Genomic DNA, 25,529 nt, shown 5'->3' on the forward strand with positions numbered 1-25,529 from the left:
GCAGAGCTTCGTGCGCTGCTCCAGCTCCATCCCCCAGTGGAGGAGGCACTTTGGGCACAGCCCTGGTCACTCACATTCCCTGTGATCCATGTTGGGAACACACCTGGCTGCTTCTACTTTTTGTTTGGCCTTAGTTTTCCTCTACTTCACCTTCATCCTTTAAAAACACCCAAAACTGGGTTAAATGAAGGAAATTGATTGAATATATCTGAAGTTCCATAATTTCTCAGTTGTTTTAGAGGGAATTTAGGTTTTGGGGAGAGGTTATGTGTGGAGTGCTGCTGTTGCTAAGAGACAGGAATTTGAATCTCACCCTTGGTGTGTTGCTAAGAACTCCTCCCCTGACCCAAACCCCAACTCCACCCTTGGGATACCCTATAAAAACTCCACGGCCCTTCCTGTGCCCTGTCTTTGGGTGGTAAGAAATGGATTCCCAAAGGATCAGCCCTATTCCTACTGGATTCCAAAGGATCACCCTCATTTTTCACTGAATTCCTCGAGGTTCAAGGTTTTCCCACTGGATTCTAAGAGGATCAGCTCTTTTCCACTGGATTCATAGGGGATCAGCCCTTTTCCCACTGGATTCCAAGGGATCAACCTTTTTCACTGGATTCCAAGAGGATTCTGACTCTGTCACTGTTGTTTTTTTGTTTGTACTAGTGCATTTGTATTTTTAATTTTTCCTAATAAAGAACTGTTATTTCTACTCCCATATCTTTTCCTGAGAGCCTTTTAATTTATAATTATTTTTATTATTATTATTATTAGTAGTAGTAGTAATCAAAGGATGGGCCATATAAAATACTTCATGAAATATGTAAATTAGTATGGTTATGCATGAGGGTCTATGAATATGCAACAGGCTGATGTAATCAAGCCAGAATAATTAAAGGGTTGTCCCTGAAAATAACTGGGGCGTCTTTGTGGCCATAACAACCTTTGCTCCTTGGTCCCTGTCTCCCATGACATCAGCCTGTTGCATATTCGTAGACTCTTTGCATATCCATAAACTCATTTACATATCCTAGGAACAAAATTGGCTTCATCCTGTTTGGGGTCCCACCCCCATCCCAGCTCCATTTAGAGTGTCCCATCCCTCTCCCAGCTCAGTTTTGGGATCTCATACCCCTCCCTGCTTTATTTGGCGGTCCCATTCCCCTCCCACCTCAATTTGGGGTCCCATCCCCTTCCCAGCTCAATTTTTGGGTCCCAACCCTCTATTCCCCACTCTCCCTCCCCTTTCTGATCATTCCCCCAATCCCCTCCCCCGTGTTTGGTTTTGGGGGTCCAGGCCCCTCATGCTCCGTTTTGGATTAATTTGGATTAATTTGGGGTCCCCAGCCCATCCCCAGGGTCACCTTTCCCCCCCACACCAAATCCCCTCCTGGCAACTGATGAGTCATCAGCGAGACACGCTCTGATTGGATGGAAATTACCCCGCACGGTCTCTGAGTATTTACCGCAGTGAGAGGCCTTGGTCTGTGCCCGGCAAGTGATGAGTCAGAGTCGGGCCGGGCGCTGATTGGCTGAAAATCGCTGAGCGGGGCCAGTGCTCTGAGTTTGTGCCCAGCAAGTGGATCGTCATCAGTGCTGCGCGTTCTGATTGGTCGGGATCTGTTTTGGGGTGGGGTTGGGAGGAACTGGGGTTTCTTGAGGTTTCTTTGGGTTTAATTAGGGTTGGTTTGAGGTTTATTTGGGGTTATTTATGGACTAATTGGGCTTTATCTTGGGTTTTACTTGGTTTATTTCTGTTTATTTGGACTTATTTGGAAATATTTGTGTTTATTTGGAAGTACTTGGGTTTCTTTTGGTTTACTTGGGTTTTTTTGGAATTACTTGGCGTTCTTGGAGTTAATGTTATTGTATCTGTGTTTTTTTTAGGAGTACTTGAAATCATTTGGGGAATTTTGAGTTTAATTTGGTTTTTTTCATTTGTTTTTTTTGGGTTTATTTGGAGCATTTTTTGGTATTGTTTAGGGTTTTTTGGAGGTTCTTTGGGGTTTATTTCGAGTGTTTTGAGGTTATTTAGGTTATTTGGGGTCATGTGGGGTCAAAAAATCCGTCAATGTTTCTCCTGCAAAACACGGGAATTTTTCCTTAAAAATCTGAGATTGTTTCCCCAAAAAACCGGGAATGTCCCTTAAAAATCCGTGACTTTTCCCAGTTAATAGTGACGTGCCCCGCCCCAAAGCATCCAATCACCGCCCTTCATCTCCCAAATTAACAAATCACGGTGGACCCTGCCCCAAACCAACCAATCACCGCTGGTCGCCTGTCAGCAAGTCCCGCCTTCTTTGCCTTCATCCAACCAATCACCGGGCGCCTCCCCTCGGCAAAGCCCGCCTGCCCCGCCCCATCCTGTCAATCAGCATACCCACTACGAAACCAACCAATCACCGGGCGTCTCCTATCAGCAACTCCCGCCCTCCCCGCGTGTACCAGCCAATCAGAGCTGAGCCCAAAGCAGCGCCCCCTGACCCCGGGGCCGGGCATGGAGCGCGCGCCCCCTCCCCCTCCCGCCCCCGGTACCCCCTCAGGGACCCCCGGGAGCCGCCCCGGGCTTGGGCGGGTCCTGCGGGAGGCGCTGGAGAGAGCAGGGGAGGCGCTGGGAGAGGACGGGGGGCTCCGGGAGCTGCTGAGGAGGCGCAGAGACAGGTGAGGGGTTCTGGAGGGGTCGTGAGGGGAATTTGGGGAGGCGTCTTGAGGAGGTTTGGGGGGGATTTGGGGAGGGTCTGGGGGAATCTTGAGGGGGTTTTAGCGGGTGGGTACTGGGGGGGCTTTGGAGGGGAATTTGAGGAGGGGTCCTCAGGTTGTCACGATCCGTCCTCACAGACGGGTTTCGTGATGGTTCATGGATTTGATCTCAGGGTGGAAAAAGAACCGAAATGGAACAGGGGGGTTTGCAATGATAATCGAAACAAATGCACCTTTATTGAATGAGCACAGCAAAATGCGATAGAGGGATTAAGGGAGAGAAAAAGATGGGGGAAGAGAGAGACAAAAGAGAAAGAGGGGTATAGAGCTGCCAAACATAGAGACGAAGTCCTTTGGTCCAGTCCAGTTGAGGATCCACTGTTACGCCGGGGAGATCTCGAAGTCTCTCGCTAACTCAGAGGTTTTCATTATGATAACTCTATTGGAAATTGCAAGGGAGGGGAAACAGATACAAAAAGGAATAGAAGTAACAGGTAGTCCATGCTCTCGGCAGTAAATGAGAGCCATTGTTTTCTTGGTCCAGCGGTCACAACCTGCAGGCAAACAACTCGCTTTGGTCAGCTTGCCTCCCCCACACACCTGCCCCGGGCTGGGGGTTTCAGTCCCGGTCCTTGGAAGGAGCAGAGGGGCCTTTTCACATGGGGGTTCCATGTCTCAGTCCTTGATGGAGAGGCTCCTTCCATCTCAGTCTGTCTGTCACGGTGGTTGTGAAACAGGTGAGGGTCTTCTGTGGGGGGACCACCTGAAACGCAGGAGAAGTCCAGCCAGGCCGAGAGGTGGGACAGCTCCCAAGTCTGTTGTTGCAAAAAGGTGAAGCCCTAAAGCAGATAGCCTTCCAGAAGTAATGGGTTAAAACATGGAATGAGAGGCATGGAAAGAAGGGCCTAGCACTAGAACACACGGAGAAAGCACAGCACTAGGAAAACAGAGCAACAAATTAGATAAGAGGTAGAGCATCATGACAGGGGAAGAGATAGGTATAGGAGAAACTAATGGGCTAAGCAGGTTTAGAGCCAGCAATGTTGAAACGACCCTAAGGGTTTTGCCAAGCCACGGGATCTAAGCCAAATACACCGGGAATTGACCAAATTAGGAAAGGAGTTCAAAAGTTTAAAGAGGAAGACTCATCGGAAAGACCCCGTCTATGATGAAGGCAACAGGAACGACCACCTGAAAATTCCCCAAAAGAGATGTCTCCACCTACGCTCCGCCCGCGCTCCGCCTACACCACGCCCCATATGAATATGCATGATTATGTATCTGATCTGATGTAATCCTATACCCAAAATTGTATATAAGGCTTGCTTTTGCTATGTGAACTCAGAAATCCATTTTGTGATTTCTCCGATGCGTCGCTAATAAAAATACCTCCTGCTTAATTGACTTAAGCTGAGTCTGATTAGGCAGTCACTCTGCCTGTTTGGGGCAAAATTTGGCATCATATCTGGCGAGCCAGCCAGGAGATATGGCACCAGACAGGAGATCCAAGCCTTAAGGGTCCTCTCCCGAGCCGGGTCCGGGGCCGGGGTCTTCTGGGCGCCCCTGACGGCTTTTCGTCGGGAGAAGCTCCTTCCCTGGACCAGTGCTCTCGGATGGACGCTGGCTGCATCTCCTGCTCAATTAAGAGGTATTTTAATTGCCTATTGGCTTTAAGAGGTATTTGAATTGTTTGTTGGTTTTGGGATAAAGCGCTTTGTTTGGAAAACGAGGGTCAGACGTGACCGCTCGCAGGGTAAGCCGGAGGGACGCCTCGGTAAAAATCCCTGATTATACGGGTTAAAGTCCCGTAAACGCGGGTTAAAGTCCCGTAGACGCAGGTTAAAGTCCTGCTACTGGGTTAGAGTCCCAGAAATAGAGACGCAGGTTAAAGTCCTGCTACTGGGTTAGAGTCCCAGAAATAGAGATGCAGGTTAAAGTCCTGCTACTGGGTTAGAGTCCCAGCTACTGGGTTAGAGTCCCAGCATTTGGTTTTGTGAACGTAAAAAGAAAAAAGAAAAAAAAAAAAAGAAAAAGAAAAAAAAAAAAAAAAAAAAAAGCAAGGAAAAGAGAAAACGCAGGTTAAAGTCCTGCTGGAAGGAGTATTTGTTTATCTTGGTATCTTTGGTCTGTTTTTACTGTGTGGGCAACTGTTTTCAATATTGTATTTAATGTTATAATACTGTGGATTAAGGGTTGAAAACTAAGATTGCTTTCTGAGAGGTCTGTCAGCCGGTGATCCTTTTGCGTCTGTTCTATGTTTCCGTTGTAAAATCTTATAGGGGACGCTTTTATTACTTTCTATGTAAACAGATTGGAAATGTATGTGCATGAACTTGGGAACCCGGTATTTCACGGTCTATCGGCGACCTCTTGTGACCAAACCCGGTAAAACAGCCTGTTCTGACATAAGACCATAAGGTAGGAACCTCTCACTGTACGGGTGTGTGTGTGGAGTGAGTGAGACGCAGCATCGCTGCGAAACGAGAGCGGAGTCCCGATCCGCATTTCCTGGACGAAGCGAATGGAAATTGTGTGAATGAAGTGTTAAGGTATATTGGCATATAGTACTTGTGGAAAAGAGCACGAATACAGAGAATAGCCATGGGAAGCCAACAGAGTAAAGATATAAATATGAAAACCCCTTTAGGATGTATCCTAAGACACTGGAAGGACCTGGGAGGGATTCCAGGGGGAAACATAAGTAAAAAGACACTTCTTAAGTATTGTACACAATGGTGGCCCCTGTACCGTCTTGATGACGGAGAAAAATGGCCACCAGAGGGAACAACTAATTATAACACTATTTTGCAACTAATACTCCTCCTCCGCCGACTCAATAAATGGGATGAGATAATGTACGCAGACATGTTCTTCACCCTAAGGAATAAACCTGAGTGGCAAAAAGAATGTGAAATTAACGTAGCCCCTCAGGATCCCCTAGTACTAGCCCTGGAAAGGGATAAGAAGGGTCCAAAGCCCAAGGAACGTTGCTGTGATGCATGTAGTGGAAATGAGAAAAAGAAGGGTGTGGAACCTACCTGTTTTTATTGTCATAAAAAGGGGCACCTGCAAAGAAATTGCAAAAAGAAACAGCAAGATGAGAAAACTTCTCAAGAGAGTCAGAAAGGGCAAGGGTTTTGTCTAACGAAAAAGATTGAATTACACCTAGAAGAGCCCTTGATAATAAAGCTAAGAGTAGGTCCTCAGAGTGAAGAATTTGTATTTTTAGTAAATACAGGAGTTTTTCGGTCAACAGTGACAAAATTACCCCAGGGATGTGAAGTGAGTTGTGAGCAAGTTTCAGTAGTCGGAATTACAGGAGAAGCTTTCCCTGTTCCTATAATAAAAGGGGTGAAAATTGAAACAAATAACAAATTTGGAGTAAATGATTTATTGTTGGTACCAGAGGCCGAGGAGAATATGCTAGGCAGAGATCTAATAGTAGCCCTAAATTTACAGATAAAACCCTGTGAAGGAAAACTTGAAATTTATTCTTTACCTAAAGAAGATGATCTAGAAATTGATGACATGGGTTGGCTTTCAGGTGAAGTAGAAAAGTTTAGAGTGAAGGAGTCTAGTCCCTTTAGTCCCTCCTGGTCAGCGCAAGATTGTGGATTTTAAAAGGGCGAAAAGGGACTATTTATACAGACTCCAAACATGCTTTTAGTGTAGTACATACTTTTAGAGAAATTTAGAAGGAAAGGAGACTTATAAACACTCAAAGGAAGGGGTTAATATATGAGGGGATAGTTCATATAAAGGAACACCAGAGGGGGAGGGATATTAAAGTCAGAGAAATAATTTGGCTAATAAAGAAACAAAAAGCAACCTTAAGAAAGAGAGATATTGAAATCATGATCTCACAAAAAAATAGAAATTCAGCAAGAGACTCTTTCCCTTCCGCTAGTAGAATTGGCAGCTATAAGGAAATTAGGAGCAACATTTAAGGAGGAGAAGTGAGTTTTTTTCCTGATGATAGAATTATGATGCCAAAACCAGTGGCACATTAAATCTTAAATAACTTGTATAGACAGACATATTGGGAAGCAAGAGCCTTTGTGATCATTTTTTTAAATTTTTTGGATGTATGAAGATATTTGAAAATAAAAAATAAAAAAAAAAATAAAAAAAAAAAAAAAAAAAAAAAAAAAAAAGCAAATTACCCAGGGGTGTCTCACCTGTTAAAAGGTAAATAAGAAAGTGCTTAAGAGCCCTCCCTCTGGAGAATGCAAAATAGCCTAGCGGCTATTTCAAAAGATCCAGGTTGATTTTGTAGATTTGTTTAAAGTAGATCGGTGGAAATATTTGTTATTAACTCAGTGGGATAAAGCACAGTTTAAACAGTACTTTTGATTAATACGGGAGCAACTTTTTCAGTTTTAAATCAGGAATTGGTACCTAAAAGTGATGGATTTATACAATTTGTGGGAGCAACAGGCCAACCAGAAAAGCCTTACTTTCTGAAACCCATTAAATACAGTATTAGGAAACAGATGAAATTCATTAGTTCTTATATTTACCAAATTCACCAAAGCCCCTATTGAGAAGAAACCTATTGGAGAACTTAAGAGCCATAATAAAATTCAATAAGGCAAGTAAACGAGGAACAACTGATTCTAAGCCTAACAATCAGTTGTATCACAATTATTACAATCTCAAGCAAATCCCGAGCGAGATTTACCCATTAGTCTGAGCTAAAACAGCTGTTAATTTAGCAGTAACCTAGAACTCGCTCTTTGGAGTTTTAAAGGAATAGAGAATAAAAAGAGAAACGGAGCAAAATGCAGACAAAAAAGTCAAGGCTGATACCTAACGGGGTGGGGCTGAAGTAGAAGGGGGCTCTGATGGGGAACTCAGTGAAGAAAGTTCGGATGCCATGGGAGTCACCTGGCGTGCTGCCAAGGCTTCTGGGAAAGCTGCCAAGGCCTTGGGGAAAGCTCCTTATCAGTCTCTTCTTCTTCCTTCTCACTCCTTCAGCTAACAGGCCCACCGCTAGCCCCTTTCACAATCCCCCCCTGAAATCAAATAAGCAGCACCGATTGTTGTTGAACTTAAAATTGGGGCAGAATCAGTGGTAAGAAAACAATACCCTCTGAAGATAGGAGAAAGGAGGGGATTAAGCCCATAATCAAAAGGTTTTTAGAACTGGGGTTATTGATAGAATGCGAATTGGATTTTAATACACCAATCCTGCCAGTAAAAAAAACCCAATGGAACGTATAGGCTCGTTCAGGATCTGAGGGCAGTAAACGAAATAACCAAGACATTACACCCGGTGGTTGCTAATCCATATACGCTTTTAACTAGGCTAAAGGATAGCCTGGCCTGGTTCACCGTATTAGATTTGAAATACGCATTCTCCTGCCTTCCCTTAGCCCCCGAGAGTCAAAAGATTTTTGCCTTTGAGTGGGAATCAGTAGATAGGGGGAGAAAGACCCAACTTACCTGGACGCGGTTGCCCCAAGGCTGGTCTAACTCGCCCACGATCTTTGGGAATCAGTTAGCCAAAGAATTAGAACAATGGGAGGGGCCACCGGGAGATGGCGCCCTCCTGCAGTACGTAGACGACCTCCTAATAGCGACAGTGACGGAAGAAGAATGCATTGAATGGACTATTTCCTTGTTGAATTTCCTGAGTTTAAATGGATATCGAGTCTCTCAACAGAAAGCACAACTGGTGCAAAAGGAAGTGGTGTACCTGGGATACGAAATCTCCAGAGGACAGCGATCCCTGAGAGCAGCCAGGAAAGAGGCCATCTGCCAGATGCCCAACCAGAGACAGTGAGAGATCTGCGTGCCTTTCTGGGAATGACAGGTTGGTGTCGGCTATGGATCTACCAGTATGGGATACTCGCTAAACCACTGTATGATTTGCTAAAGGAAACCAAGAATGTCCTAGTTTAGACTCCCGAGGCGGAAGGGGCCTTTAAGAGGCTGAAGCGGGAGCTGATGAGAGCACCAGCCTTAGGTCTCCCAGATGTGTCAAAACCATTCTGGCTATTTTCCCATGAGCGGCAAGGGATGGCCCTAAGAGTACTAGCACAGCAGTTGGGACCACACAAGAGAGCTGTGGCCTACTTCTCCAAGCGATTGGATGAAGTAAGTAAAGGATGGCCAGGCTGTCTGAGGGCAGTGGCCGCAGTGATAATTAACATAGAAGAGGCCAGGAAGCTTACGCTGGGCCAAAAGGTGACTGTGTCAGTATCCTACACTGTGTCAGCTGTGCTGGAACAGAAAGGCAACCATTGGTTGTCGCCTTCCAGATTCTTAAAGTACCAGGCCATCCTGGCTGAATCAGATAATATAACCATTCAAGTAACTAATATTGTGAACCCAGCTTCATTCTTAGAAGGAAGAGCCCCAGCAGAACCCATCGAACATGACTGCCTGGAAACAATTGAAGCCATCTACTCCAGTCGCCCAGATCTCAAAGAAGAGCCGTTCGAAGACGCGGACAACTGGTTTTCGGATGGCAGCAGCTTCGTGAAGCAAGAAGTAAGAATGGCTGGCTATGCAGTCACCACTACAGAGAGGGTAATTGAGTCAAACCCCCTGCCTGCAGGGACTTCAGCTCAAAAGGCAGAGCTGATAGCTCTGACCCGAGCCTTGGAATTAGCAGAGAACATGCAAATTAATATATGGACAGACTCTAAATATGCCTTTTCTGTTGTACATGCTCATGGAGCCATCTGGAAAAAAAGAGGACTGTTGACTACACAAGGAAAAGCAGTCAAACATACAGAGGAGGTTCTGCGACTGCTGGAAGCGGTCCAACTCCCAACACAGGTGGCCATAATGCATTGCAAGGGGCATTTGAAAGGCAATACTATTCCAGAAATAGAGAACAGGAAGGCAGATACAGAAGCTAAATTGGCGGCCACAAGAAATAGGGAAGCGGAAATAGCGGCCCTAATACCAGGGGAGCTGGATATCAATATCCAGCCAAATTACCAAGAATCAGATCATAGGTGGATTCAAAGGAATAAGGGCAAAATACTAGAAAATGGTTGGGGTCAATTAGAAACAGGACAGTTAGTGATACCAAGAAACGTGATGTGGCAGTTTGTGAAGGCAGAGCATGAAAAGGCCCATTGGGGCCTAGATTCGCTTTACCAATATTTGCAGACCAGAATAGCAGGACCAAAATTATTTACTACTATAAAACACGTTACGTCCCAGTGTGAACGGTGTCTGAAGAACAACCCGAATACAGGAACCAAAGTACACCAAGGAGCCATAAACCGAGGTAAATTCCCAGGTGAGGTATGGCAAATTGATTTTTCTGAACTCCCAAGAAAAGGGGGGTTTCGGTACTTGTTGGTATTAACTGACACATTCTCTGGGTGGCCTGAAGCATTCCCCTATAGGACAAATAAGGAAAGAGAGGTAACTAGAGTACTGTTGAATGAAATTATTCCACGGTTTGGGGTACCGAAGAGCATTTCTTCGGATAGGGGTACACATTTCTGTGCAAAAATAGTGAGAGCAATAAGTAAAGCATTACAAATCAAATGGCAATTACACACGCCTTACCGTCCACAGGCCAGTGGGCAAGTGGAAAAAATGAATCATCTTATCAAACAGCAAATTGCCAAAATATGCCAGGAGACTAATTTGCAGTGGTATCAAGCTTTGCCTATTGCTCTTCTGAGGCTGAGTCAAACCAAGATCAAAAGAAAGGTTAAGCCCATTTAAAATTTTGTATGGTAGACCTTATGCTATGCAAGTTGTAAATGGGTACGCCATAGACCAAATCGGTAATCAATACATTTATGATTATATAATTACGGTGGGGAAACAGTTTGATAAAAATGCTACTGTGATGATCGAGTACCAACCTAAGCAACCTGATTGTAAATTGCATCCGTTTAACCCCGGTGATTGGGTGTATGTTAAGAACCTTTTAGGAAAACCCCTACAAGAAAAGTAGGAAGGACCTTTCCAAGTGCTGCTGACTACCTTCACCACGGTTCGGAGTCGACGTCCCTGGATCCCCGGCTGGCCCGTGATCCGCGGATGCACAAGGTCAGCGAAGGCGCCCATCCCGGCCCCTCCCTGGCTGGGGCCAAGCTGGATTTGCACCACGCCCACGCCGGAGTGAAGGTCAAGCAGAAAGGGCTGGATGATGATAAAGAGGACTCGGAGAGGGAGCTAAGGGAACGAGCTTTCCTCATTCCCTTGGAGCCTCTGCCGGGCGTCACGTTACGGGATCCCCGCTCCCAGCTGCGGCAGTTTAGCCACATTAAGATAGATGTGACCCTGATGAAACCCAACTTTGCCAAGCACATTGTGTGGGACTAATTGGATTTCTTTGTGGAGGTTGTGATAGAAAATTTTGGAACGTACAAAGTTGTTTACTAGACCTCCAATGTTATGAGTGTAGCTACAAAGAAGCAAGGGAAAACGACCACTATTTGGCCTTAGAGAAATTCGCCAACAGACCCATTTTAGAGGCTAGGGAATTGTTTGAAGCTCCCGAACAAATTGTATTAGGGTGGTGCCATTGGAAAGTACACCGCTGGCTACAATATTGTTTGAAACTTGTTAGTGGATGTCTAAGGTTTTATCAACCCGTTGCTATTCTTCTGTCCCACGACATCCACTAACAAGTGACCAAATTGGACCCTTAGAGATTTAGACACTGAACTAGAAAAGGTTATTTTACGGGTAGAACAAATTCACATCAAGCAACGAGAGCGCCAAAAGAAACAAAATTGACAGCTAGACATCATGACCCCGACTCCACCTCAAACCTTTACAAATAGGGATGGACGTCAAGATTCTCAAAGCAATGCTTGCACACCCTGAAGTAAAGAAATTGGTGCAAAAGGTGAATCAAACAACTAAACGAATGGTATGGCAGATAGAACACAATTCAGAAAGAATAAAGAATGTCCTGACTGAAGTAGAACAAGTAGGCCAGCATCACTGGTGGGACATCTTTACAGGATATTCCCCAACATCTACACAGGTCTTCCATTACCTGGTGCACCCAATGCTAATAGTAATTGTAGCTTTGTTATTACTAACTCTTACAAACATTTGTTTGTGGTGGAGACTAAGGAGCATAATGAAAAAGACCCAAATGATTTGGGCAATGGTACGAGCCTATCAGCGTCCTGTAGGACCCGAACTTGACGAAAGAATTCGTAAGTTACAAGAAAAAGGGGGGAAATGAAGCCCTAAAGCAGATAGCCTTCCAGAAGTAATGGGTTAAAACATGGAATGAGAGGCATGGAAAGAAGGGCCTAGCACTAGAACACACGGAGAAAGCACAGCACTAGGAAAACAGAGCAACAAATTAGATAAGAGGTAGAGCATCATGACAGGGGAAGAGATAGGTATAGGAGAAACTAATGGGCTAAGCAGGTTTAGAGCCAGCAATGTCGAAACGACCCTAAGGGTTTTGCCAAGCCACGGGATCTAAGCCAAATACACCGGGAATTGACCAAATTAGGAAAGGAGTTCAAAAGTTTAAAGAGGAAGACTCATCGGAAAGACCCCGTCTATGATGAAGGCAACAGGAACGACCACCTGAAAATTCCCCAAAAGAGATGTCTCCACCTACGCTCCGCCTGCGCTCCGCCTACACCACGCCCCATATGAATATGCATGATTATGTATCTGATCTGATGTAATCCTATACCCAAAATTGTATATAAGGCTTGCTTTTGCTATGTGAACTCAGAAATCCATTTTGTGATTTCTCCGACGCGTCGCTAATAAAAATACCTCCTGCTTAATTGACTTAAGCTGAGTCTGATTAGGCAGTCACTCTGCCTGTTTGGGGCAAAATTTGGCATCAAAGGGCACGGTGCCCCGTTCTTCTTCTCCTTGGGCTCAGTGTAGCACACAGCAAACAACAGCTGTGAAAACAGCAACTGAACACTGTGCTCTGGGGTCTCTGGGTCTTGTGGCATGTGACTTTCTCCTACAGAGGAGATGGGGGGCGGGGGTCTTCTCTTCAGTGGTCCTCAAATGACAATCGTGAGGCAGATGAGGGAAAATTCTGACAGACTCTCCCAAGCCACCACCCTTTGTATCCCTCCCTTTGCCCAAACCCCTCCCCATCACCCCCAATAAACGGCCCCGAGCCCAACTGGGAAGCTTTACTGGGAGCACTGGGAGCAGGCACTGGGCGGGGGCAGAGCGCCAGCGGGGCTGGGGGGGACACGGGACCCCCCAAAATCAGCGGAGCGGGGACGGAGCGGGGGGTTCTGGCCGGGCCCGAGCCCACGGGGAGGGGCTGCGGCCGCTGCCGGCTCAGGAGCTCTGTGGGCAGAGAAAAGGGGGTGACACCGGGCTGGGGGCCCCGGCGGGAGCGCACACGCTCCGCCACGGCGGGGATGCCACCCCCGGCACCCGCCCTGACCTTCTTGCGCAGGGAGAAGCCGAGCCCCAGCGCCAGGAAGACGAAGCCAAAGACGAAGCCCCCGATGCCCGTCAGCATCTTGCTGCGGGCGGCGTCCGGCGGCATCTGTGGGGGGTCCGCAGGGCTCAGCACCCCCAAAACCTCTCAACGACACCCCGAGCTCCTCCGAGCGCCCTCCCTGTGGCCCCCAGCTCAGCCAGGACCCCCTGAAACCTACCCCCGATCCCTTCTTGGCCTGGCCAGGAGCCACCAAAGCCCCTCCCGTCCCCCTCAGCATCCCACAGCCCCCTCCCAGTTGCCCCCAGCGCCGCAGGACCCCCACAGCCTCTCTCAGTCCCTTGGCAGCCCCAGCAGGACTCAGCCAGAGCCCTCCCAGGCTGTGCCCAGCACAACTGAGCTCATGGCGAGCCCCGCTTTGCCATCGCCGATCCCCTTCCAGCCCCTCCGGGCTCGCTGCGATCCCTCCCAGTCACAGCCAGCACCCCCAAACCCCTCCCAGTCACACCCAGCACCCCCAAACTCCCTCCCAGTCACACCCAGCACCCCCAAACTCCCTCCCAGTGCCCACCAGGATCCCCCCAAGCCCATCCCACCCTCCTCAGCATCCCCCAAACCCCTGCCCAGCCCTTGCCCAGCCCCCAGCCCCTCTCCCAGTTCCAGCCCGGCTCTCTCCAGCTCCCTCCCAGTGGCTCCCAGCACAGCCCAGCGCCTCTGCCAGCGCCCCCAGGGGCTCCCCCGTACCCCAGTGCCGCCTCAGGGGCTGCTCCAGGCTGACGTGCTCCACCTGGCAGCTGTAGCTGAGCCCGCGCCGGGGCGGCGTTTCCAGCAGCACCAGCAGCTGGTAGGTCCAGTCCCCGTTGGGGACCACGTCGGTGGCCACCACGTGCTCCGAGAGCTCCTGCTGGCCCTGGAACCACCTCACCTGGATGGCAGCAGGGTAGAAATCCATCACGGAGCAGAGCAGGCGGCCGGGGCCAGGCTGGGAGCTCGAGGGGGGCACCAGCGAGATGGACACGCTGGGGGACACTGGGAGAGACAGAGAAAGAGAGCAGGGACACACTGGGATCAGCTGCGGGGCGCTGGGAGAGAGAGGGGAGGGCTGGGCTGGGCTGGAGAGGGAGTGGGAACGGACTGAAATGTACTCGGAGTGACAGGGAATGGATTGGGGAATGTGGTGGGAGGGACTGGGAATGTGCTGGGAGGGAGTGGCAGAGACTGGGAGGGAGTTGGGTGACACACAGAGGTGGGAAGGAATGGGGGAACTGGGAGAGAGGGTGGAGGTCTAAGAGTGAACTGTGAATGAACTGGGAGGAGACTGGGAATGGACTGGGAGAGACTGGGGAGGAACTGGGCATGGTCTTGGAGGGACTGGAATGGCACTGGGAGGGATCTTGGTGGCACTGGGAGGAACTGGGAATGAAGTGCGCGGCACTGGGAGGTCGAGTCCGGCGCGAGGCACTCGGCGATGCGGGTCCGCCTGGCAACAGATGAGTCATGAACAGGATGCGATCTCATTGGTTGCCAAGTGTCAACTTTACGGGTCGCTGAAATGGACGCGCGGGGGGGCACTGGGAGGGACTGGGAGGATCTGGAGACCCCGGGGGTGAGCACAAGGAGGGCCGAGGGCTCTGGGCCGATGCCCAGGGAGATTTTGAGGGGCTCCAGGGTCACTGGCAGGGCAGGCCCCGAGGGGACGCGCTCTGCTTCGCGCTCACCTCGGCGCTCCGTGAGGAACGTAAAATTCTTGTACCAGCACCGGCAGAACCAGTCCACCGCAGTCCGTCTGTCCTCCATGAATACCGCGTTGCTGTTCCAGCGCTTGGCCAACTTCTCCCCATAGGGGGTGAACCCCACAAAGTGCCCCACGTCGCTGTCGAACATTATGAACTGATCCCGGTTGTAGATGGATCTCTGGACGTACCTCACCTTCTCCGTGCCGTTAATGAAGTAACACTCGGACTTTGTCATCCTTTGGAACACCCCTGTGTGTGCAGAACATAGATCGGGGGGTGCCTCTCCAACACCCTCCCCAGCATCCCCAGAGCTCCGGGGCCACCCCGGATCCCCACTCCGCACCCCCTGTGCCCCACGGCCGCCATGGGACCCGCCTGCCCGCGCTGCCGCTTCCTCTTTGCCGCCCTTCCCCCATTTCCCCTTCCACATCCTCTCCCCTCCCACCTCCGGCCGCTCCCAAATCACTTTGGGGTGCCATTTCCCCATTTTCCCACAAATTCCCCAATCCCCAGTCCCCATGGCGATCAGTTTTGAGTTCCCCCCCTCCGTTTTTGCCCCTTCCCCACCCTCTCCCACCGCTCCCTCTCCTCCCCCCACACCTCAGTCCCTCCCGCTCTCCCTTTGGGGGGTCCCCTCCTCCTCCCCCTCCATTCCGAGCTCTCCCCTTCGCCCCCTTTTCCCCCTTCTCCCCCCTGTCCCAGCGCCTCCCGCCCCCCCGCTCACCCAAGAGCTCCGCGCCCGCAGCCGGGGGGGCTCCCAGCACCACCAGTGCCACCAGCAGGGCCCCAGCTGCCGCCCCTCGCCCCATGGCCGGGGCCGGGCAGGGAGCAGCAGCCCCAAAGCAGCCGCGCTGCGCTGGGAGCGCCAGTCCGGAGCAGGGCGGGCTCGGCAGCGCCGCGCGCTCTCATTGGCTGCCGCCGCTTCTGGGCAGCGATCGGCCACGGGCTCTGCCCGGCAACCGATGAGCCAACGCCCCGAGCTCTCATTGGCTGCGCTGCCTCCTGCCATCGCTGCCATTGGCTGAGGCCTTTCCGGGACGCTGCAGCCCCGGGCTGGGGGTTTTTTGGGCAGGGGGAACTTTGGGGCCTGGGCAGGTGGGAGCTCAGGTGAGCCCAGCAATGCGTGCCCAGGTGCGCGGCATCTCAGGGCTGCCCGTGGTGAGCGGTGACGCTGGCCCGATGCCAGGCACCCCCAGAGCCGCTCTGTCCCTGCCCCCCGCAGCCGCACAGGGACAGAAAATGGAACCGAGGGTTCCTGCGTGGGGACAAGGACCGGGAGAGATCCCGAAGCAAATCCCACACGGGCACAACAGATCCGGCCTGGACACACAGAGGGAATTTATTGCCAACCAAATCAAAGCAGCACAAGGAGAAGGGAAAGAAATCTCTCCAACACCTTCCCCCTGCCCAACATGGATCAGCCAGAATAGGGGTCACCAGGGCTCTTCCCAACGCGGCTCACTGTGGATCATCCAGCCAGGATCCTCCCATGGGGGATGGAGCTGGAGCAGCGCACGAAGCTCTTCCCACACTCGGAACACTCACAGGACCTCTAACTGGTGTGGGAGTGCTGGTGACTGACGATCTCTGAATCCCACCTGAAGCTCTTCTGACATTCCGAACACTCCTAGGGCCATTCCCCAGTGTGGATCTTGTGGTGCTTGCTGAGGTCAGAGGTCCCACTGAAGATCTTCCCACATTCCTCACACTCCCAGGGCCTCTCCCCAGTGTGGATGTTCAGGTGTTCCAACAGGGTGGAGCTGGAGCTGAAACCCTTCCCACATTCCAAGCACTTGTGGGGCTTCTCCCTGCCATGAGGCTTCTCCACCAGCTCTGAGCTCTGGCTGCATCTCCGGCCGCCTTCCTGGCTCAGGGCGGCTCTTTCCTCCCCACACCTCCCTGGGCTGGGTTTGCAGCCCCTCCTTGTGAGGGATCTCTGGGGCTTTTCCTCCTCCTCCATCTGGCCACAGCTTGGGAATGACAAACCCTGCTTTGGGGGAAACCAAGTTGGGAGCGCCTTGGAGTAGAGGCTCCTCCTGGCAAGGTCCATGTCTGGAACTCAGCAGGATTCTTGTGTCCATGAAAATCTCCACACATCAATATTTAGCCTGAAAAAACTCTCCCAGGAGCTCCCTATTGCTGATCTCTCCACTTTTGGGGTTCCACAGGTTTCCTTTCCTTGGGATCACAGGGGTCCAATGGTTCCAGGGGTTCTTCATTCTCTGGCGTCCTGCTTAGGGATGATCCAGGGGCTTTTGGGGGTCCATGGGGTCCCTTCTACCCTGATGTTCTACTTTGAGATCCCAGGGATCCCAGGGGTCCCTCCTCTCCAGGCTCCCCCCCTTTCCAGTCTGCCGGGGTCCCCCAGCTCTGGGATCGCCCCTCTCTGCTCTCCCCACTCTGGGGGTCCCAGGGGTTCCCCTCCTCTGCTCTCCCGGGGGTCCCCAGGACTAATGTCCTCCCCTGCCCATACTGGGCAATGGCCGCGTGGGCCCCCAAAGATCCCCCAAGGGGCTCAGCTTTGGGCTCCTGCAAGATCCAAACCTACGCACACAGAGAAAAAAACCTCCCAGGGACACCAGATGATATTTGGGGTCAATTTCACAATCTGTGAGCTCCAAACACACCCCAATAAAAAACCCTCTCAGGGACCCCCCGATGGATTTGGGATGAGCTCCCTCTCCCCGCTCACCTGCAGGATGAGCTGGGCGCAATGGTCCAGCGGCTGCGGCCACAGGGGGCACTGGAACCTCCTGTTCCTGTTCCTGCTCCTGCTCCTCCTCTTCCTCCTCCTCCTTTTCCTCTCTCTGTCCCTCCTCCTTCTCCTTCCTAACCCCACCTCCTCCCCAGTTCCTGCCTTCTGTGTATTTAGAGTGGGGAACCTTGCTTGTTTTTAGAACTAGAACAAAGATCCCAGATGGAACAAGGCTTGCTGCTTTTAGTCAGAAGCATCAGTGACTAAAGATCATGTTTCCTTTGGTTTGGTGCCGTCCTTGTTCCTCCTCAGTGTTCAGGCTGGGCTATGGGGTGTCCTTGTTTGCTGCATTTTCTGAGTTCCTCTTGCACCCTTCGGGCCATAGGCTGTGCCCTGGGAGGGTTCTTTGTGTTCCTTTGTGACACAGGAGAACCTTCCAGGCGGTTTCTGCGTGAACTGCTGCTGGGATGTCGCAGGAACAGCGCCACGTCCCCGTGGTGTTCCCGTTGCTGTGGGACACGGAGGCCTCAGTGCCCAGAGTGGCTCTGGGCTCGTTGCCGGAGGATCCTCCTGCCCGAGGCATTCTCAGCAGCCAGCCCAGCCCTGACAGATGTCCTTCTGTGCTTGCAGGTGTTATGTTTGCCCAATTATCCCATCATAAAAAAACCCCAAACAATATTTAAGGTAGCAGCAATATTAATTAAATAGTTTAGCAAATATATAAATAAGGGATAATATGGTTCAAATAATAGCACATAAGCAAAAACAACCGCGGGGTACGGAGGGCAGGGTTCAATGACCCTTGCCACTTCACGTACAAGTTTGCCAAGTGAAAGTCGCCCCTTATATGCCATGTGTCAATGCCATCTCCTCCTATTTTTGGCTTGTCACTTTTCTGTCTCCGCCCTCCTCATCACCTTTACCACGCATGCGCCACCACTCGGTTTGGTGGTCGCACAAGTCTTTGGGGGTCGTCACTGATGAAGGCCGTATAGTCTTCTTCGTTATCATTTAATTCACCTTTGGGTTACACATGCGCACCAAACCAGTACAATGTAAGCCAAAACAAAGATATTACTACATTTTAGCATCAAAGCAATAAATCTCTTATAGCGGGCATTTTCCTGGGACCCAATCAGATGTTCACTTCTCTCAGTTAATTTTTAGTAACTGTTATCTCTTGCTTTTTCCTCCTATCCTTGAACATCTGCCAGGAGAGGGGGTGGAGCCCCTCCTCTCCCTTTCTTCTTTGGCATTACAACTTTTATCTGTTTTATAATTTCCAAATATTAATTACTGTATCAATATTGATTACTGTTTCAATTTTATCAGCATGAATCACACCTATTTACCATGTTGTTCTCTCTCAGTGTGTGCAGGGCCTGGATTTCCTCCATTCCAAGCGGGTGATCCACAGGGATCTGAAGAGCTCCAACATCCTCCTGGGCATGGACGGCTCTGTCAGGCTGGGTGGGTGTTCCTGGCCAGGCACGGCGCTCCCGGGCTGCGGGTGTGGGGCTGCTTCCCAGGGAGGGCCAGAGCCCCACAAGGGCTGCTGGGGGCACTGCCCGGCCCCTGCTGCCAGCTGAGAGCGGCTGCCCCTGCAGAGAGCTCAGCAGAGGAGCAGGGTGCCAGCAGTGCCTTTGCTCTGCCTATGGCCCTGCCAGAGGAGCAGCAGTGGGAATCTAAAGCTCCAAGAGAATCAGTAAAAGCCACTGCATGAAAGCTGAGGGTTTCTTGAAGGGTCCAGTTCCATCTTTCCTTGGCTACAGCCCTGAGGGCTTTTCCAGCTGACTTCACTACTGCACTCTCAGACTGAGAGTGGGGAATCTTGGTGCTTGGTTTCCTCATTGCAGCTGCCTTTGACAGGGTTTGTTTCTGTCCTCAGCTGATTTTGGCCTCTGCGCTCAGCTCAGCCCTGAGCAGGACCAGTGCAGCTCCATGGTGGGCACTGCTCACTGGATGGCCCCAGAAGCTGTGACCAGATCTCCTTATGGCCCCAAGGTGGACATCTGGGCCTTTGGCACTGTGACCATCGAGATGGTGGAAGGAGAACCTCCTTACTTCAGGGAAACGGCGGCCATGGTAAGAGGCAAATTCTGCAGTGGCTGCAGAGGCCTGTGTGCACAGGGGGACCCTGCACTGGGAGCAGCAGCTGGAGGTTTCTGCACATGGGAAGGGAATTCCCAGAGGACTCCACCCCCAACACAGAAGAATATTCTTCAGTCTCCAGCAACAATTTGCTTTGCGATTTATGTTGTTGCCGCTCATCTGAGTGTGAGGATGACCTGGAAATGTGAAGCAAGTGCATCAGGTCTAATGTTACCTTGCAAGAAAACCCCACACCAACCCCACATCCCAGCCCCAAACCCAACAAGTTTTCTGCAGGAGTTTCTAAAAGAGGTTTTGTGAGATGATTTCCCCCTGATTCTTCTCACTTGAAAACTTGTTGAAAACATAAGGATGATTGTTTAACATCCCCATAGTCTAAAGTATTTCTTTCCTAGTCCAAGCTACTTTCTCTGTGTCACCAAGCCTGAGCTTTCAGCAACACAAACCTGTTTCTTGCCTGGCAGTTTCTGGGATGGGGCATCAGGAATGCATTTACTTGAGTGTCAGTGGCACTGCAGAGATGACCTTGATGTAAGAATCCTCTGAAATAACACAGGCAGACCACACTGACTCTGGAAAATGGCCTTAAAGCTGGTGTCCACATTTGGAGAAGCAAAATGTGCTATTTCTGATTGAGGTTCCTACTAACAGAGTCAGCCAATGAAACTGGCTCTCAAGGCGAGATCATTTGGATGTTGCAGTGGCTGTGGCAGCCCCAGGGTTTGGGTGTTTTGGTTGGCATAGCAAAATGAGCTCTGAGCAGCACCTGTGTCAGGGAGGAAAGTGCCCCTGGAGCTGGGGCTGAGGCCCCGGGGTGGATGTGAGCCCGTGTGGGTGTGAAGGGAGCTGGCAGAGCGCTGAGTTTGCTTTCCCTGCAGGCTCGCGCTCTGATACGGCAGAACGGGACCCCGCAGCTGCAGGAGCCCCGGCGCCTGTCGGCTCTGCTGCGGGACTGCCTCGAGTGCAGCCTGGAGCCGGACGAGGAGCGGCGCTGGGCTGCCCAGGAGCTGCTGCAGCTGAGGGCCAGGGGCTGCAGGGGAAGCAGCAGCACCAGGGAGGGGTTTTCTTGTGGGGCCCCCTCCGACAGTCTCCAGTCTGGCTGCATTCCAGACGCAGAGCAAGCAGAATCCTCGCCTGCTGTGGCTTGGCAGGCTCCTTTGGAGCTCATCTGGGCCTGGTGCCCCACAGTGAGCAGGGACATCTTCAAGCAGCTCATGGGGCCCAAAGCCCTGCCTGACCTGAGCTTGGATGTTTCCAGGGAGGAGGCACCTCCCACATCTCTGGGCACCTTCTGTCAGTGTTTCCCCACTCTGCTGGTTAAAAAATTCTTCCTTAGATCTAATCTGAGCCTGCTTCCCTCTCCTCAGTCTCAAACCATTTCCCTTTGTCCTGTTGCAACAGAGCCTGTGAGGAACTTGACTCTGGAAAGTAACAGTTCATTTCTTTCCTTTTTATCCTTTGGGCAGCACCCATTTTTATCATCAGCCAAGCCTCTCTCCAGCCTGACCCCTCTGATCACTACAGTGAAGCAACTGAGGGAGCAGAGGAGGAGATTAAGCCCTTGAGGACAGCTTTCAGTTACAGAAGTAAGGACAACTAGTTAGTTATGGTAGTTAGCACTGTAGTTGGTTATGGTAGTTAGGACAGCCTGTTTGTTATGGCAGTTGTTTGAATAAAAACTCGCTTAACCCTGAACTGCCTTGCCGTGTCCCTTCCTTCTCCCGCTGTGCCTCAGCTGCCCGGAGCAATGTGAGGGGAGAGCGGGCCCAGCCTGGCCCAGAGCTGAGCCCCAGCAGAGCCCTGGCAGAGCCCAGAGCAGCCTCGGCACCTGCAGAGTCAGCCTGGAAGGAGGCGCTTGGAGCCTTCTGGGCTGCACCCGGCTCTGGGTTACAAACTGGGTGTGCTGGAAAATGCCACCGGCTCTGCACGAGGGCAGAAGGGGCCCGGGGAAGGCCCAAGTGCTCCATGCAAGGGAAAAACCTGCCCTGGGATTGTTATCAATAACTAGGTAGTGTTGGCTTTTCCTATTAGGTATTGACTTCTGCAATCTATTCTTAATCACACTGATTTCGATAGAGTACATTTTGTAATCACTTTTCACTGCTTTTGCTATAGTATAATTTGTCAGCTTTTTGTGGCCAATGCCCTGGCTCCTGTGTAGCTCATATCCTCAGAACATCATTTATGGATCACATTTTAGTTTGTGGACAGTGTGATAAACGTACATTATAGTTTTGGCTTTTGAAAAATATTAAAGTGGATGCCATGTGTTGTGCATTAGAATGTGAACTTTTGCAGAAGTAGCTGTAGTTGTGAAATAATAATTAATGCTTTTATTTTTGTAAATAACTGACAATAACACTTCAGAGATAGCTGTGAAATAGCCAATGTTCATTTCAAGTACTTGTGGAAATAGCTCAAACCGTCTGCATGGTCAGATAACATTTCAGGAAGGGATGTGATGAGGAGCCCTGCCACTGACCCTTGCACTGTCAATAACTGTCACCTGCTGAAACCACAGAACCGGGGCCCTTATGAGGGAGTGACACACAACCCTCAAAACAGCAATCCACGATTCCTGCACGTGCTCTGAAAAGGCGAGTTGGGGGTCAAACCAACCTAAAGAATTCCTGGAGCATGTAAACGAGTTCAGAGAAATGTTTGAATGTGTATAACCATTATGAATATGTATTTGAACAATACACTGGAAAAACTAGACAAGAAGTGTTGCTGTGGTTAACCAGTGTGCCTCTGGCCATCGCCAAGCACCCAGTGCTGTTACTGATTTGTCCCTTATTATTCCTTATTAAACTTTCAAAAATTCTAAAGAGTGAGGCTCCTTTCTCACAAAACCCAAGGTGCTCACCCCTTGTTCTTCCCCCAAAGACAGGATTTGTCAATCCTAACCTTCGTCTCGACGGAGGAGAAGGAGGCTGCAAGAAAAAGGAAGATGCACTGGTGTGGAGGCCCATGGGAGACTCAATCTCCAACCCGTGGGGGACTGGTCCCCAAGAAGAAGAATAGATTTCAAGATTATGGTAAAAAGCTTGCTTCTCCCATAGATCTTTGCAGGCACATACTGATTTATGGAAAGTTATGTTACCCCATTGGCCCGTTGGCCTAATTACCCCAGTTCAAACCCTATTACCCATCTTTGGTTAGTCCCTAGAATGTTCTCCCTCTCTGTCCCTCCATTGGCTCTAATTTACTGCATTCCTCTGCCCCTGTTTCCCTATTAGCTGACCCGACCCTTAACCCCTCCTTTGCACCATTTTCCCCCATATCCATTGGACCCTGACCCTCAGCTCCACCCTCACTACCCCATATAAAAACCCCCTGTGCCCTCAGCTTGCGCCCTGTCTTTGTCCCTGGGCCCTGTTCAGCTCTGTGCCCTGTTCCTTTACCAATAAACCCAGTTTGCTGCAGATCCTACCAAGACCCATCCTGCCGAATTTGTCAGCTTTATAAAGCAGCTGAGAGCTTCGGGCTCCGGAGTGCCGGACGCTCCAAGGGCCTCGGCAGCACCAGGACGCTCCAGGCTGGGACAGCCAGGCAGGGCAGGAGGAATCACTGCCCCTTTCCCCTCTCTGCTGCTCCATCTCCCAGCCCAGCATCGCTGCAGGACAGCCTCACTGCCAACGCCATCCTGCCAGGCATGGACTGGGGAGATCTCCTTCCCCTTCCCTCTGGCATGGAGGCAAATCCCATCTTCTCCTTGACCACCCTCCTTCTTCTCCTCATTCTGTCCTTCATCCATCCATGTTCCTTTCCCATTTCCTTCCTCCTTTGTTCCTTCTTGTTTTTTCCTCTCCTCCTGCCTTTTCCTTTGCCCTTCTGCCTGTCTCTCCCTCTCCTTGTCCTTCTTCCCCCAGGCACTGAGCTGCGGACAGAGACCAGGGAGAACAAATCCCTGCCACAGAACCTCGTGGAAGAGGCCATTTGGAACGGCTCCATGGTACAGGAATCGAACGGGGAGGGAGAGCTCCAGAGATCCCACACGAGGAGGGCCTGCAAACCCAGCCTGGGGAGCTGTGAGGAGGTAAAAGGGTAAAAGCTTCCTTGGGCTGGGAAAGGCGTGGGGAATGTGAGAAGAGCTTCAGGCAGAGCTCAGCTTCTTCCTCGTGACTGCAAAAATGGCGGTGCCGGACGCAGACATCCATGGGGCGGCAGAGATCCCCCCGCAGATCCACGGGGATGCAGAGATCCCCCTGCAGATCCATGGGGATGCAGAGATCCCCCTGCAGCCCCCGGAGCAGCCACGCTGGAGCACGGCGATGCCTGAGAGGAGGCTGTGACCCCGCGGCCAGAGGGCCCCGCTGGAGCAGCCTGTCCTGGCAGGACTGACCCCGGGGCACAGTGACCCACGCTGCAGCACTTGGAGGGGGCTGTGCCCCATGGGATGGACTCAGCTTGGAGAAGTTCCTGGAGAAGTCTCCGGTGGGAGAGAGCCCAGGGTACAGCAGGGGAACGACTCCTGTCCCTGAGCAGACGGAGAAGCCCCGGGGAATGAACTGAGCCCGGCCCCATTATCTGTCTGCGGCACTGCCGGGTTGAACAGGTGCAGCTGGGAGGAGGGAGGCGTGGGCGAAAACCTGGAATTAAGGATCTTCACTTACTTCTCATTATCCTGCTTTGAGTTTTGGAGTTTTCTGTCAGAAATCTCTCCCATCTCCCACTCATCCACAGGGGTTTGGGGCGGTTTTCCCTTTTTGGGGGAAATCAAAGCGATACAATGATGCTCCTGATTAGGGGCAGGAGAAGTGATGCTCCGGGGCTTCCCGCTGAGCCGGAGCCACCGGAGCCGCAGTGCCGGGAAAGCCGTGGCGGGAGCTGCGGAGAAGTTTGTTTGTGTTTTCAGCTCAATCCCCCTCGGGCCCGGGCCCGTTCCAGGGCTGCTCCTCAGCTCCGGCTCTGCCCTCACCCAGCCCGGGGGGCCCTGAGAGCGCGGGGCGGGGCTGTGCCGTGTGCAGAGCCCGCCCCTGGCTGGGATTGGGCGATGGTGCCGTCAGTCGCGGTTGTGGCGCGCTGATTGGTGGGAGCGGGGCGGAGCAGGGTCCCGGTGGCGGGCTGAGGGCGGCCGTGGCTGGGCAGCGGCGCCATTGTTGGAGCGTGTGTGCGGTGCCGTGAGCGGCGGCAGCGGTCGGAGCGCGGTGAGGCGGCGGCGGAGCTCGGAGGCGGCCGCAGCGCAGGTGGGAGCCGCGCTGGGTTGTGCGGGGGCTCGGGGCTGGCTGCAGGCCTCGGGGGCGGCAGGGGGCTCGGGCGGGTTCGTTGTGCCGTGTCCGGCGCGTGTTGCCGCTGGCGTGAGGGCGCTGCGGGAGCGGCTGCCCGCGGTCTCCTTGCGGCCGCTGCCTCGGCAGGAGCCGCTGCCGGAGCAGCGCTGGCTCGGCCCGGTTGCTGTGGCTGGGACAGAGGGACTGCCCCGTGCCCGGGGCTGTGCGGGGAAATTCCCGTGGCCGGAGGTTTCTGTGCGCAGAGGAGACAGAGGAGTCCTGTAAAAGTGACTTTATTGCTGAGCAGAAGGAGAGGCCGAGGGGCATTTGCCGTGCGCTCTCTGCCATAGTTGTAGTTCGCAGCCTCCTTTTTATCCTCATTTTCCTGGCCTCATCTCCCTCTCCCTTTGCCCACTGGCTGAGGTACTTGAAAGGTTCAGACCTCCCGATCCGCCAACTGCATGTCCTCGTCAGTGTGCACCCCCACTTTTGTATAACAGCCGATATTCACGGCTCTGTAAAGGTTGCTTTCTTCTGGAAGTTCAGGAATTTAGCGGGACTTTGTGTGAGCAGCAGTCCTTGTTAATTAGTTACATTTATTGAAGCTGATGGTTTCGCCCGTTGCTTCCTTATCTACAAATCCCTGGCCCCTCGCTCAGCTCCTGAATGAGCTGCACTGTCAAGGTGTGGAGCATGGTAAAAAGATGAGAGTT

The 25,529-nt window shown here is 51.5% G+C and overlaps 2 protein-coding genes across 2 annotated transcripts in view; one reads left to right on the plus strand and one right to left on the minus strand.

Moving 5' to 3' along the window:
* Positions 1-25,529, plus strand: part of LOC131093388 (uncharacterized) — a 270,394-nt gene that overhangs the window by 35,053 nt on the left and 209,812 nt on the right. The gene's annotated exons all lie outside the window — the stretch shown is intronic.
* On the minus strand, positions 12,921-15,654 carry LOC131093438 (class II histocompatibility antigen, B-L beta chain-like). Its single transcript, XM_058040605.1, has 6 exons — positions 15,524-15,654; positions 14,782-15,048; positions 13,808-14,092; positions 13,208-13,209; positions 13,067-13,171; positions 12,921-12,966 (listed from the first exon to the last, which is right to left on the minus strand). Exons 1-6 carry the CDS (start codon positions 15,606-15,608, stop codon positions 12,958-12,960), a joined length of 753 nt encoding a protein of 250 aa, XP_057896588.1. The 5' UTR covers positions 15,609-15,654; the 3' UTR covers positions 12,921-12,957.

Source organism: Melospiza georgiana, chromosome 25 (assembly GCF_028018845.1).
Source record: "Melospiza georgiana isolate bMelGeo1 chromosome 25, bMelGeo1.pri, whole genome shotgun sequence".
Classification (NCBI taxonomy): domain Eukaryota; kingdom Metazoa; phylum Chordata; class Aves; order Passeriformes; family Passerellidae; genus Melospiza; species Melospiza georgiana.